The 16,166-nt window shown below is 23.1% G+C and overlaps 1 protein-coding gene across 6 annotated transcripts in view; it reads right to left on the bottom strand.

Moving 5' to 3' along the window:
• Positions 1 to 856: 856 nt before the first annotated feature.
• LOC142239297 (uncharacterized) overlaps positions 857 to 16,166 on the bottom strand; it is a 351,852-nt gene continuing 336,542 nt past the window's right edge. For all 6 annotated transcript variants that reach the window (XM_075311082.1, XM_075311083.1, XM_075311084.1 and 3 more), the window contains 5 exons: positions 11,899 to 11,968; positions 11,268 to 11,831; positions 4,763 to 4,925; positions 3,950 to 4,698; positions 857 to 1,694 (listed from right to left, as the gene is read on the bottom strand). In XM_075311082.1, the coding sequence (XP_075167197.1) occupies positions 1,467 to 1,694; positions 3,950 to 4,698; positions 4,763 to 4,925; positions 11,268 to 11,831; positions 11,899 to 11,968 (1,774 nt within the window). In that variant the 3' untranslated portion in view covers positions 857 to 1,466. The remainder of the gene's footprint in view (positions 1,695 to 3,949; positions 4,699 to 4,762; positions 4,926 to 11,267; positions 11,832 to 11,898; positions 11,969 to 16,166) is intronic.

The following is a 16,166-nucleotide window of genomic DNA, read 5'->3' as shown; positions in this document are numbered from 1 at the left end:
AATAAAATGTTGATCAAATATTCTATAAAAATAAAATTTTAACAGCATTTTCTAAAGAAATAAAATCTTGAAAATATTTTCAATAGAACCAAAATTTTGGCAAAATTGTCTTTAGAAGTCAAATTTAAAAAAAAAAAAAAATACAATAAAGTAAAAAATTTGATCAAAAACTTCAAAATAAACTTTTTTATATTTAGTAAATTTTTGTTTTGTTTTGTTTTTGGCGTGAGTGGCAACCGTAGTGAGAATGCTATTTGCTTGTAAAGTCTGTATTATACAACATAGCTTATGTCCTTAGTAAAATATACAATCGGTCTTGAGATGAGTTATAATTCTAATAGAAATTCTTCCGGAAGAGTCTTTTTGTTTTGCTTGACTTATGCTATGATCACACTGGGCAAATATTTGACAGAAATCGAAAAAGAATCCGTCGCCACAGCCAAACCAGCAAACATTATGAGCTCATATTGGATATATAACATCATGGTAGGGTTATTTTCCAAAAACCGTATCCAGTTATTTGGAAAATAGTTCTGGAAAAATGTTTCGACACTCATGTTGGTCAAATATTTGCCTAGTGGGACCATAGCCTTAGGCTCTTGACGAAAAAAATAAATAAAACATAATTTTGGCTTTCTTAAAAATAAGGAGATTTGCTTAATAATGAAATCTCAGTTAAGAAAAAGCGTGAACATACAATGAATTCTTATATAAGTAATTTCAATACCAAAAGGACACTCTTCGATGCTTGAAGAGTGGGATGAAATTTATATGGAATTCAAAAAAAAAAAAAAAAAAAACAAAAGAAAAGAAAACTAAAAACTAATAATAATAAAAATAGCGTAAAATAAATCGAAAAATACACTTGCATATAATTTAAAATAAATATTATACAAATTAAAAATCATCTGACTGAATTGTGTGTAATTTTTAAAAACAAATCTCTAATTCTGACAAGGTTTCTTCTCTTTTTTCAGCAGACAAAACATACACAACATTCCATTAAACATTTCCATAACTCATCTAGTAGCTTTAAATTTAAGAAAAAACATATACATGACCCATTTTCCCATTTAGACAATATTTTCGTTTTTAATTTACAAAATTACATAAATCGTGTAGTGTTGTTGTTTTTTGTTTTATAAATTTGGTGTTTTCTTACATAGTTTTTTTTTCAACAGTTTTTTTTCTTCGTTAATTAATATTTAAAAAATAATTTTTCAAATGTATATCACATATTAGTCTTTTTTATATAAATCTATAACTATTAAACATATTCGTTTATATATGTATGTATATTATCGAACTTAGTTGAACTACTAGTCTTAAATATACATTTTAATTATTTTTATATACAAAACTTTTGAACCATTTATGTTTGAGGGGTAAAGTATGTCCCTTAGTCATTAGGTTTTCCAGATACACATATATATATAAATATGGGAGGGATCCTAGGAGTTTAGTATTTAACTTGCATAGGAACGTCTAACGGGTACAGGAGGAGGAATTTTGGATTTACGCGCTGCAGGAGATAGTTGGGGTGAATTTTGGTGATTATTGCCCGTTGAAGTTGTATGGACCTTTGTCGTTTGCTGATTATTGGAGGAGTGATGCAATGACGAAGGTGATATACAGGAGGGTATACGAGTTGGTATCACTTTGGGTGGACTCTTGGCATCATTTGATTTAATATCCTAGAAAAGCGAATAAAAAAAGTAATATATTAAATGTTAATATTATACAGTAAAAAATAATACAAAAAAAATATTTTTGGATTCAATCACGAAGTTAATGAAAGCAATTAATTTTTAATTAATATGTCTTCAATCACAGAAATCATAGTAGACAGCAAAAAAAAAAAAAAAACACCGAAATATTTCCAATTAAAAAGTTATTATACCCTAGTTCACCAATGTGGTATCACAATGGACTGAAAAGCCTAAGTGAGCCTGATACATCGGGCTGCCACCTAACCTAACCTATCTTATTATACCCTAAACCACATAACCACAAAAATGTGCCTACCAGAAATATTGATTTTAGACCCCATAAAATATATACTAGAGGTGTGCACGTCAGTAATAGTTTACTCACGCTCACGCACACTCACGACTGAAAAATCTTACTCACGCACGATATTTTTTGGTAGGACTCACGCTCACGCACACTCACGAAAAGAAAATTTTTACTCACGCACGAAAACGTCGTGACTCACGAAAAATAGCGTTACTCACGAAAAATATCGTGACTCACGAATAGTTTTATGATTAATTTACCTTACCGAAGTGTCTGAAAACATGAGCATTATAAAAATCAAGAGTGTTATTAAACTCTTAACATCCCAGGTGTCACTAAAATTGTTATTGAATTTAACTCTTAAGCTTTTTATGTTGGTGAGCAGGAATATTTTCGTGAGTGTATTTCGTTACTAACTCACACTCACGAAGATATTAATTTCGTGACTCACGCTCACGCACGACTTTTTGATTTGTTAATAACGCTCACGCACACTCACGCTGTTGTCATGAGCGTGACTCACGACTCACGCACGAATCACGAAAATTTTCGTGAGTCACGACAATTTCGTGTCACGTGAACACCTCTATTATATACCGATCGACTCAGAATCACCTCCTGAGTCGATCTAGCGCTTGGTGTCCGTCCATCCGTCTGTCCATGTATTTGTTGTTCGCAAGATTCCGGTCGCAATTATTAACCGATTTTGATGAAATTTGGTACAGGGTGTTTTTTGGGTACAAAAACGAACGCTATTGAATTTGGAAGAAATCGGAACAAATTTAGATATAGCTCCCATATATATGTATCGACCGATTTCGACAAATGGGGTTACGTTGCGCTTTTTTACTAATCGTCAAATTTGGCACAAAGTAATCTTTTTCATCTCCCTTCAAGTGTGCAAAATTTCATCGGAATCGGTTCAGATTTAGATATAGCTCCCATATATATGTATCACCCGATTTTCCCAAATTTGGCCGCAAAACCCTTATTTATTACCTAATATTACTCAAATTTAGCAAAAGGTAACCCTCTGTGGTATCAACCGAACCTGCCAAATATCATCCAAATCGGTTCAGATTTATATATAGCTCCCATATATATGTATCGCCCTATTTTGAAAATTTTGCACTAATAACCCTATTTTTTACCAAAATAGTCTTATTTATTACCCGACCTTACTAACATTTAGCACAAGATAACCTTCTATTGCATCAATCAAACATGTCAAAAATTATTTGTTAAAATTTTATTTCTATAGAAAATTTTGGCCAAATTTTATTTCTATAGAAAATTTTGGCAAAATTTTGTTTCTATAGAAAATTCTTGGCAAAATTTTATTTCTCTATAAGATTTTGACAAAATTTTATTTCTATAGAAATATTTGTCAAAATTTTATTTCTATAGAAAGTTTTGTTAAAATTTTACTTCTATAGAACATTTTGTCAAAATTTTATTTCTATAGAAAATTTTGTCAAAATATTTTTTCTATAGAAAATTTTGTCGAAGTTTTATTTCAAAATTTTATTTTTATAGAAAATTTTGCCAAAATTTTATTTCTATAGAAAATTTTGTCAAAATTTTATTTCTCTAGAAAATTTTGTCAACATTTTATTTTTCTTGAAAAGTTTGGTAAAAAATTATTTCTATAGAAAATTTTGCTAAAATTTTATTTCTTTTATTGGAAATGCAATCTCTTCAAACATTAGTATTTGTATTCGATTTGAATTCAAATATTTTTCAAATGAATGTGTTAAATTGGATTTCGACTATTCGATATTTAAAAAAATTTAAAGCATCAATTAAATGTTTAAATGAATATTTTTGAAAATTCAATTAAAATTTTAATTGGAAATATTTTGGTGAAAAAACTTTTCTGTGTAGAGAATTTCACAAATCGGCAGTGTCTTTTTTATTCCCTTATAAATAATACCTTTTTTGGTGAAACTGCTGTGGGCGATCGAGATGGCGACATGACCCTTTTCCAACCATTACTACGTCTCCAAGAATTATTGGCATTTTGTAAACGCTCCAACAATTTGCCACCATTACATTTGGCCACAAGATTTCCATTGACACTACCACTTCGTATCACCTTGGATTCTTTACCATTTCCCAGATGTTGGGGTGAGTATTGATTCCGTAAAATTTGACAAGTTTCCCTCTCTTCAATAGTCGATTGAGATTTCATTAATTTATGCCTCTTGGGAGTACGGCTCAGTTCGGTCTTTATTATCTGCTCTATACATTCCTTTTCTGTCATATGTTCACTCAAGTGTCGTTGATGATTTGTATGGTGATTCATTAAGGGTGAAGGTGATGAAGATAATTTGGAGCAATCATCTATCATAGGATGAACCACATCTTCAATTTCTATATCACTGTGATGATTTAGCTGGTGATCACGATGTGATAATTCATCATTGATGTGCACATCTTCACAGCATGACGATCCATCGTTCTCTTCCAATGTGTGCAATGGTATTTCAGTATGGATGGAATTGGTTGTGGTTGTACAGTGGGAGAAATCATCAGTTTCGCTGGAGGAACAACTAGTTACTTGAGCCCTACCAGCTTCGCTGGGCGTAGGACTAGGTAGTGTTTGGCGGGATTTAAGAACTTTTGAGCGTAAACGTTTATGACTGGGCGATAAACTGGCATTGCCATCGTCTGCCATATCATCTGCAAAGATAAAGTGATCAAATTTAGTAAGCAAGTATGTAAGGTGACATAAATAAACCCTTACCTTCTTCTTCCTCGTCATCGTCTTCGTCATCATCCTCATCGTCTGTATCATCATCTATATAAGAATATAGACTGCGAGCCGAGTTTGAACGTATATTAACCAATTTATAGAAATCATTGGTGAATTCCGTACAGGTGACTTCTTCATCCTCAGAATAGATTATCTACAAATATGAGATAAAATATATAGATTACAAAAAATTAAAAATTTTTCGGGTATATATTAAAAATTTCTTTGAGATAAAATTTTGTCAATATTTTATATCACTAGAAACTTTTGTTAAAATTTACTTCAATCGAAAAGTTTGTCAAAATTTTATTTCTTTGGAAAATTTTGTTAAAATTGTATTTCTGTAGAAAATTTTATTTTAATAGAAAATTTTGTCAAAATTTTATTTTAATAGAAAATTTTGTCAAAATTTTATTTTATTAGAAAATTTTGTCAAAATTTTATTTTAATAGAAAATTTTGTCAAGATTTTATTTTAATAAAAACTTTTGTAAAAATTTTATTACTGAATTATTTCTATAGAAAGTTTTGTCAAAATTTTATTTCTATAGAAAATTTGGTCAAAATTTTGTCAAATTTACTTCTATAGAAAATTTTGCCAAAATTTTAGCTCTCTGGAAAGTTTTGTCAAAATTTTATTTTAATAGAAAATTTTGTCAAAATTTTATTTTAATAGAAAATTTTGTCAAAATTTTATTTTAATAGAAAATTTTGTCAAAATTTTATTTTAATAAAAAATTTTGTCAAGATTTTATTTTAATAAAAAATTTTGTAAAAATTTTATTACTGTTTTATTTCTATAGAAAATTTTGTCAAAATTTTATTTCTATAGAAAATTTGGTCAAAATTTTGTCAAATTTACTTCTATAGAAAATTTTGCCAAAATTTTAGCTCTCTGGAAAGTTTTGTCAAAATTTTATTTCTATGGAAAATTTTGTCAAAATTTTATTTCTATAGAAAATTTTGTCAAAATGGTATTTCTATAGAAAATTTTGTCAAAATTGTATTTCTATAGAAAATTTTGTCAAAATTGTATTTCTATAGAAAATTTTGTCAAAAATTTCATATCTATAGAAAATTTGGTCAAAATTTTATTTCTACAGAAAATTTTGTCAAAATTTTATTTTTATAGAAAATTTTGTCAAAATTTTATTTTTATAGAAAATTTTGTCAAAATTTTATTTCTATAGAAAATTTTGTCAAAATTTTATTTCTATAGAAAATTTTGTCAAAATTGTATTTCTATAGAAAATTTTGTCAAAATTGTATTTCTATAGAAAATTTTGTCAAAATTTTTATATCTATAGAAAATTTTGTCAAAATTTTATTTCTATAGAAAATTTTGTCAACATTTTCTTTTTACAGAAAATTTTGTCAAAATTTTATTTCGATAGAAAATTTTGTCAAAATTGTATTTCTATAGAAAATTTTGTCAAAATTTTATTTCTATAGAAAATTTTGTCAAATTTTCATTTTTATAGAAAATGATGTCAAAATTTTATTTCTATAGAAAATTTTGTCAAAATTTTATTTTTATAGAAAATTTTGTCAAAATTTTATTTCTATAGAAAATTTTGTCAAAATTTTATTTCTATAGAAAATTTTGTCAAAATTTTTATATCTATAGAAAATTTTGTCAAAATTTTATTTCTATAGAAAATTTTTTCAAAATTTTATTTCTATAGAAAATTTTTTCAAAATTTTATTTAGATAGAAAATTTTGTCAACATTTTACATCTATAAAAAATTTTGCCAAAATTGTATTTCTATAGAAAATTTTGTCAAATTTTTATATCTATAGAAAATTTTGTCAAAATTTTATTTCTATAGAAAATTTTGTCAAAATTTTACTTCTTTACAAAATTTTGTCAAATTTACTTCTATAGAAAATTTTGCCAAAATTTTAGCTCTCTGGAAAGTTTTGTCAAAATTTTATTTTAATAGAAAATTTTGTCAAAATTTTATTTTAATAGAAAATTTTGTCAAAATTTTATTTTAATAAAAAATTTTGTCAAGATTTTATTTTAATAAAAAATTTTGTAAAAATTTTATTACTGTTTTATTTCTATAGAAAGTTTTGTCAAAATTTTATTTCTATAGAAAATTTGGTCAAAATTTTGTCAAATTTACTTCTATAGAAAATTTTGCCAAAATTTTAGCTCTCTGGAAAGTTTTGTCAAAATTTTATTTCTATGGAAAATTTTGTCAAAATTTTATTTCTATAGAAAATTTTGTCAAAATGGTATTTCTATAGAAAATTTTGTCAAAATTGTATTTCTATAGAAAATTTTGTCAAAATTGTATTTCTATAGAAAATTTTGTCAAAAATTTCATATCTATAGAAAATTTGGTCAAAATTTTATTTCTACAGAAAATTTTGTCAAAATTGTATTTTTATAGAAAATTTTGTCAAAATTTTATTTTTATAGAAAATTTTGTCAAAATTTTATTTCTATAGAAAATTTTGTCAAAATTTTATTTCTATAGAAAATTTTGTCAAAATTGTATTTCTATAGAAAATTTTGTCAAAATTTTTATATCTATAGAAGATTTTGTCAAAATTTTATTTCTATAGAAAATTTTGTCAACATTTTCTTTTTACAGAAAATTTTGTCAAAATTTTATTTCTATAGAAAATTTTGTCAAATTTTCATTTTTATAGAAAATGATGTCAAAATTTTATTTCTATAGAAAATTTTGTCAAAATTTTATTTCTATAGAAAATTTTGTCAAAATTTTATTTTTATAGAAAATTTTGTCAAAATTTTATTCTATAGAAAATTTTGTCAAAATTGTATTTCTATAGAAATTTTTGTCAAAATTTTTATATCTATAGAAAATTTTGTCAAAATTTTATTTCTATCGAAAATTTTGTCAAAATTTTCTTTTTATAGAAAATTTTGTCAAAATTTTATTTCTATAGAAAATTTTTTCAAAATTTTATTTCTATAGAAAATTTTTTCAAAATTTTATTTAGATAGAAAATTTTGTCAACATTTTACATCTATAAAAAATTTTGCCAAAATTGTATTTCTATAGAAAATTTTGTCAAATTTTTATATCTATAGAAAATTTTGTCAAAATTTTATTTCTATAGAAAATTTTGTCAAAATTTTACTTCTTTACAAAATTTTGTCAAATTTACTTCTATAGAAAATTTTGCCAAAATTTTATCTCTCTGGAAAGTTTTGTCAAAATTTTATTTTAATAGAAAATTTTGTCAAAATTTTATTTTAATAGAAAATTTTGTCAAAATTTTATTTTAATAAAAAATTTTGTCAAGATTTTATTTTAATAAAAAATTTTGTAAAAATTTTATTACTGTTTTATTTCTATAGAAAGTTTTGTCAAAATTTTATTTCTATAGAAAATTTGGTCAAAATTTTGTCAAATTTACTTCTATAGAAAATTTTGCCAAAATTTTAGCTCTCTGGAAAGTTTTGTCAAAATTTTATTTCTATGGAAAATTTTGTCAAAATTTTATTTCTATAGAAAATTTTGTCAAAATGGTATTTCTATAGAAAATTTTGTCAAAATTGTATTTCTATAGAAAATTTTGTCAAAATTGTATTTCTATAGAAAATTTTGTCAAAAATTTCATATCTATAGAAAATTTGGTCAAAATTTTATTTCTACAGAAAATTTTGTCAAAATTTTATTTTTATAGAAAATTTTGTCAAAATTTTATTTTTATAGAAAATTTTGTCAAAATTTTATTTCTATAGAAAATTTTGTCAAAATTTTATTTCTATAGAAAATTTTGTCAAAATTGTATTTCTATAGAAAATTTTGTCAAAATTTTTATATCTATAGAAGATTTTGTCAAAATTTTATTTCTATAGAAAATTTTGTCAACATTTTCTTTTTACAGAAAATTTTGTCAAAATTTTATTTCTATAGAAAATTTTGTCAAATTTTCATTTTTATAGAAAATGATGTCAAAATTTTATTTCTATAGAAAATTTTGTCAAAATTTTATTTCTATAGAAAATTTTGTCAAAATTTTATTTTTATAGAAAATTTTGTCAAAATTTTATTCTATAGAAAATTTTGTCAAAATTGTATTTCTATAGAAATTTTTGTCAAAATTTTTATATCTATAGAAAATTTTGTCAAAATTTTATTTCTATCGAAAATTTTGTCAAAATTTTCTTTTTATAGAAAATTTTGTCAAAATTTTATTTCTATAGAAAATTTTTTCAAAATTTTATTTCTATAGAAAATTTTTTCAAAATTTTATTTAGATAGAAAATTTTGTCAACATTTTACATCTATAAAAAATTTTGCCAAAATTGTATTTCTATAGAAAATTTTGTCAAATTTTTATATCTATAGAAAATTTTGTCAAAATTTTATTTCTATAGAAAATTTTGTCAAAATTTTACTTCTTTACAAAATTTTGTCAAATTTACTTCTATAGAAATTTTGCCAAAATTTTAGTTCTCTGGAAAATTTTGTCAAAATTTTATTTCTATAGAAAATTTTGTCAAAATTTTTATATCTATAGAAAATTTTGTCAAAATTTTATTTCTATAGAAAATTGTGTCAAAATTTTACTTCTTTACAAAATTTTTGTCAAATTTACTTACATAGAAAATTTTGTCAAAATTTACCTCTATAGAAATTTTGCCAAGATGTTAGTTCTCTGGAAAATTTTGTAAAAATTTTATTTCTATAGAAAATTTTGTCAAATTTTATTTCTATAGAAAATTTTGCCAAAATTTTATTTCTATAGAAAATTTTGTCAAAATTTTATATTTGTAGAAAATTTTGTCAAAATTTTATTTCTATAGAAAATTTTGTCAAAATTTTATTTCTATAGAAAAAGTTGTAAAAATTTACTTCTATAGAAAATTTTGTAAAAATTTTATTTCTCTGGAATATTTTGTAAAAATTTTATTTCTCTGGAAAATGTTGTCAAAATATTAGTTCTATAGAAAATTTTGTCAAAATTTTATTTCTTTAGAAACTTTTGTCAAAATTTTATTTTTATAGAAAAAAAGTAAAAACCGTGGGTACAGATTCAAATTTAATTTTTTTGTTTTTTGAATTTTATATTCTATAAGTATGTAAAGGCTAAGAACAGAGAAATAGCGTCAATTGAATATTATTTAGATCAAATAATTTCGCGATTAAAAGCATTGATAATGAGTGCAGATCAATTATTTGAATTTTATTATACAATCTTTGCTCAATTTATTGGAATTGCAATCTTTTCAAGCACTAGTCTTTGTATTCGATTTGAATTTAAATATTTTTCAAATGATTGCGTTAAATTGGATTTATAGTTTTCAAAACATAATTTTTTTGGAGGAGGACTTTTTTTGGACTTTTGCGATTATCGAAAAGTCAACTTTTGATGTGGTGACTTTCGACGTTTTGATGAAAATTCAGCAAAAACTTGTCTAAGGTTAAGCCCAAGTTTGTTCTGCGAAAATATGTTGCCCTAGAGTTACACAAACTTTTCACTAATTGCATTTTCGCCCCAATAAAAAATTAAATTTTTTTCGGGTATATACAAAAATTTTTTTGAGATAAAATTTTGTCAATATTTTATATCACTAGAAACTTTTGTTAAAATTTACTTCAATCAAAAGGTTTGTCAAAATTTTATTTCTTTGGATAATTTTGTTAAAATTTTATTTCTGTAGAAAATTTTGTCGAAATTTTATTACTATAGAAAATTTTGTCAAAATTTTATTTCTATAGAAAATTTTGTCAAAATTTTATTTCTGTCGAAAATTTTGTCAAAATTTTATTTCTATAGAAAATTTTGTCAAAATTTTACTTCTTTACAAAATTTTGTCAAAATTACTTCTATAGAAAAATTTGCCAACATTTTATTTCTATAGAAAATTTTGTCAAAATTTTATCTCTATAGAAAATTTTGTCAAAATTTTATTTCTATAGAAAAACTTTTAAAAATTTACTTCTATAGAAAATTTTTTTCACTAAATGCATTTTCGCCCCATTGGTTGTGCCCTTCCAAAGTTGTTCTTAATTCCAAATATTCTGAAGGATCCTGCATACAATAGCTATGACAATGTCTTTCATATTTTGCAATCAATTTAGAGAATGTTGCTCTTCTGATTAGAATCGAAATCACGTTCGATTCTCCTTAAACCTCGATTAGTCTATTTGGACCAACATTAATAGTCGATTAGTTGAATTGACTCCATTTTAAAAAATTCAATATTTGATTTGGGGTATTAATAAAAGTCGACTTCGACTTTTTGACTTTTTTTTGGCAAAAAGTCGATTAGTCGAAATTCTGAAATTTTGTATTTACATGCAAATCAGAAATCTTCTTCCTAGTTCTATATATGAACAGTTTTTTGTTTAAAGTAATTATTATTCATATTAAGATTTTTTAATTACATGAATTCAACACTGCTTTAAAATGTACCATTTCACTTGGTTTTGAGTTCAAATATATTTCAAACCTTTTGCTAGGCTTCAAAATTTGTTTTTTTTTTTGAATTCTTAGTGCTTCCTACCTTTTGTTGCAACAACTGCGATATATTATCCGTTACCGAATCGGTTTCGACCATTGTGGAATTTAACAAATCATTTGAATTCCATATCCAATCATGATCACCATTCGCACTACTGCCACTGTCCATCTTCAATTGTTGCCTTCTCTGTTGTTGCTCCCGATTTTCATCCAATGTTATCACAGCCAATTCCTCTTGCGACATACTCCAATCTTCCATTTCCGTCGAACATGGTTCGGCGGGTAACAGCCATTGTTCCGGTTCTTCGGGTAAATCTTCTAGATGACCATTCGATGGTTGTGGTTGACCACTGCTCATCGTACAATAACCCTCATCACGACCCTTGGCTGGACTTGCCGATAGAGCAGCATTTTGTGCTTCTAAATCACGTACACGACTCTTGAGTAGGACAACTTCTTCACGCAGATTATCTTCGGCCACAATGGCATCGACCACTTTGCGCATAACATCGTCCAGGCAGTGTTCGTATTGGCGTATGCGAGTGAGAAGAGCTTTGTTTTCCTGTTGCAGAGCATGCAAAAGATTTTCCTGACGAGCAAAACGAGTCTATGGATAGAGGAAATCGGGGGTCAACACAGGGTGGATAAACAAAGTTTTCTGTTTTTTTAATTACCTGTAAAGCCTTATGATCTCGGCATGTTTGTAATTGTCTCCTTTCTTTGGATTTCATAACCCGGCTCATGCTGCAAAAAAAAAAAATTAAACATTTTCGAATTAAAAATGGGTTAAATAGAATTTTGTAAATAAAATTTTGTTTAAATGAAATTTTTATAGAATATCTCAGATAGAAGGATGATTTATAAATTAAGTAAGAAAATCCAATATGAAAATAAATAAAATAATAAAATATTTAATAGAAATAGAATTTTTATAGAAAATTTCATTTGAGTGGTATTTAAAATAAATCGTTAAATCGTTCCATTTACAATTATAAACAATTTCATTCAAATGCATTAAAAAAATCAGAAATCATTTTTAATGTCATCTTGGAGTTCATATTCTTAAGAACCCCCATATTCAATTTTGCAACTGTTTAAAGTTACCGCTAATCAAATTGTGGTTATTTAAGTCTTTCGCATTTTGATGGCCTCTAGCGAAGCCAAAGAATCCTCCACCACCACAACTTTAACAAATTTTCAGTACCGTTTTACCTTTGGGACCATAGCGCAAAAGAAAAGAACACTCACTAGCATGCTGAGGTATTTTCTCTAAGTCACCTCCTCTACATTAAAACCAGCAAGTCGTGATTGATGGTGTTTTCCAGGCAATTAATGAGCAAACTAACGAAAGAAAACACTATCCAAGCTCAAATGTGAAGGCCCAAATGAACATTTATGCACTCGCTGATATGCATACAACTTGCAGATGCACTTACTAATGTATTTTTCTTGGTCCCCCCATAATGTGCTTTCCACCATTAGTTCAGAAGCCCTCAGGCGAGATAACACGTCGCGGCTTTTGGTGGAAATTAAAGGTGCACTGTGGTTTTAAAAACTATAACTTTTATTAAAAAAAAAATCCTATAAAAATTTATTTTTAAGAATTTTTTTTATAAAAATTTCGATTCATTAATGAAATTTTTTATAGGAAATTTCATTAAATGAAATTTTTGTAGGAAATATTTTTAAATGAAATTTCCTATAAAAATTTCATTTAATGAAATTTCCTATAACAATTTTAATTAATGAAATTTCCTATAAAAATTTAATTTCAATAACATTTCTTATAAAAATTTCATCTAATGAAATTACCTATAAAAACTTAATTTCAATAAAATTTCTTATAAAAATTTCATCTAATGAAATTTCCTATAAAAATTATATTTTTATGATTTTTTTATTTTTAAATGAAATTTCATTTAAAAAATTTCCTATAAAACTTTCATTTAATGAAACTTCCTATGAAATTTTCAATTAATGAAATCTCCCATAAAAATTTCATTTAATGAAATTTCCCATAAAAATTTAATTTCAATAAAATTTCTTATAAAAATTTAATCCAATGAAATTTCATATAAAAATTATATTTTTATGATTTTTTTTATTTTTAAATGAAATTTCCTATACAAATTTCATTTAAAAAATTTCCTATAAAACTTTCATTTAATGAAATTTCCAATAAAAATTTCAATTAATGAAATAAAAATTTCATTTAATGAAATTTCCTATAAAAAATTCATTTCTATAAAAATTTCCTATAAAAATTATATTTTTATGATTTTTTTTTTTTATTTTTAAACGAAATTTCCTACAAAAATTTCATTTAATGAAATCTCCTATAAAAAATTGCAATTAATGAAATCCCCCATAAAAATTTTCATTTAATGAAATTTCTTATAAAAATTTCATCTAATGAAATTTCCTATAAAAATTATATTTTTATGATTTTTTTTTATTTTTAAATGAAATTTCCTCTAAAAATTTCATTTAATGAAATTTCCTACAAAAATTTCAATTAATGAAATCTCACATAAAAAAATATTTCATTTAATGAAATTTCCTATAAAAACTTCATTTCAATAAAATTGCTTATAAAAATTTCATCTAATGAAATTTCCTATAAAAATTATATTTTTATGATTTTTTTTATTTTTAAATGAAATTTCCTATAAAAATTTCATTTAAAAATTTTCCTATAAAAATTTCATTTAATGAAATTTCCTATAAAAATTGCAATTAATGAAATCTCCCATAAAAATTTCATTTAATGAAATTTCCTATAAAAAATTCATTTCTATAAAATTTCTTATAAAAATTTCATCTAATGAAATTTCCTATAAAAATTATATTTTTATGAATTTTTTTTATTTTTAAATGAAATTTCCTATAAAAATTTCATTTAATGAAATTCCCTATAAATTTCATCTAATGAAATTTCCTATAAAAATTATATTTTTATATTTTTTTTTTTATTTTTAAATGAAATTTCCTTTAAAAATTTCATTTAATGAAATTTCCTATAAAAAATTTCAATTAATGAAATCTCCCATAAAAATTTCATTTAAAAAATTTCCTATAAAACTTTCATTTAATGAAATTTTCAATAAAAATTTCAATTAATGAAATCTCCCATAAAAATTTCATTTAATGAAATTTCCTATAAAAATTTCATTTCAATAAAATTTCTTATAAAAATTTCATCTAATGAAATTTCCTATAAAAATTATATTTTTATGATTTTTTTTTATTTTTAAATGAAATTTCCTATAAAAATTTCATTTAAAAAATTTCCTATAAAACTTTCATTTAATGAAATTTCCAATAAAAATTTCAATTAATGAAATCTCCCATAAAAATTTCATTTAATGAAATTTCCTATAAAAACTTCATTTCAATAAAATTTCTTATAAAAATTTCATCTAATGAAATTTCCTATAAAAATTATATTTTTATGATTTTTTTTTATTTTTAAATGAAATTTCCTATAAAAATTTCATTTAATGAAATCTCCTATAAAAAATTGCAATTAATGAAATCTCCCATAAAAATTTTCATTTAATGAAATTTCCTATAAATTTCATCTAATGAAATTTCCTATAAAAATTATATTTTTATGATTTTTTTTTTTATTTTTAAATGAAATTTCCTCTAAAAATTTCATTTAATGAAATCTCCTATAAAAAATTGCAATTAATGAAATTTCCTATAAAAATTTCATTTAATGAAATTTCCTATAAAAACTTAATTTCGATAAAATTTCTTGTAAAAATTTCATCTAATGAAATTTCCTATAAAAATTATATTTTTATGATTTTTTTTTATTTTTAAATGAAATTTCCTATAAAATTTCATTTAAAAATTTTCCTATAAAACTTTCATTTAATGAAATTTCCAATAAAAATTTCAATTAATGAAATCTCCCATAAAAATTTCATTTAATGAAATTTCCTATAAAAATTTCATTTCAATAAAATTTCTTATAAAAATTTCATCTAATGAAATTTCCTATAAAAATTATATTTTTATGATTTTTTTTTATTTTTAAATGAAATTTCCTATAAAAATTTCATTTAATGAAATTTCCTATAAAAATTTTAATTAATGAAATCTCCCATAAAAATTCCATTCAATGAAATTTCCTATAAAAATTTCATTTCAATAAAATTTCTTATAAAAATTTCATTTAATGAAATTTCCTATAAAAACTTCATTTCAATAAAATTTCTTATAAAAATTTCATCTAATGAAATTTTCCATAAAAATTATATTTTTATGCATTTTTTTTATTTTTAAATGAAATTTCCTATAAAAATTTCATTTCAATAAAATTTCTTATAAAAATTTCATCTAAAGAAGTTCCTATAAAAACTTCATTTCAATAACATTTCTTATAGAAATTTCATCTAATGAAATTTCCTATAAAAACTATATTTTTATGAATTTTTTTCTAAAAATTTCATTCTAATGATATTTTCTATAACATTTTGTTGTTCTGTAATTTTCAATAACGATGAAATTTTTAATGAAAATTTCATGTAATAAAATTTCTTATAAAAAATTTATTTTAAGAATTTTTTTATGAAAATTTTAGTTTTAAGAGATTTTCTATAAAGATTTCTTTTATGAAATTTCCTATAAACATTGTGTTGTTTAATTTTCTATAAACATTGAATTTTTATGAAATTGCCTATTATTCTAAAATACTATGAAATTTTTAATTTAATTTAACATTTTGTTTGGTCTATAATTTTAAATAATGATGACATTATAATAAAAAAATCATTTAATAAAATTTCTTATAAACATTGTATTGTTTAATTTTCTATGAACATTTCTTTTTTAAGAAATTTCCTATAATTTTAAAATACTATGCAAATTTAATAAACATATCATTTTTAAAAATTCTTTATAAAAATTTTCTTTTTAAGATTTTTTTTATACA

This window comes from Haematobia irritans, chromosome 5, assembly GCF_050003625.1.
Source record: "Haematobia irritans isolate KBUSLIRL chromosome 5, ASM5000362v1, whole genome shotgun sequence".
NCBI classification, from domain to species: Eukaryota; Metazoa; Arthropoda; class Insecta; order Diptera; family Muscidae; genus Haematobia; species Haematobia irritans.
This window is presented reverse-complemented; position numbering and strand designations above follow the sequence as displayed.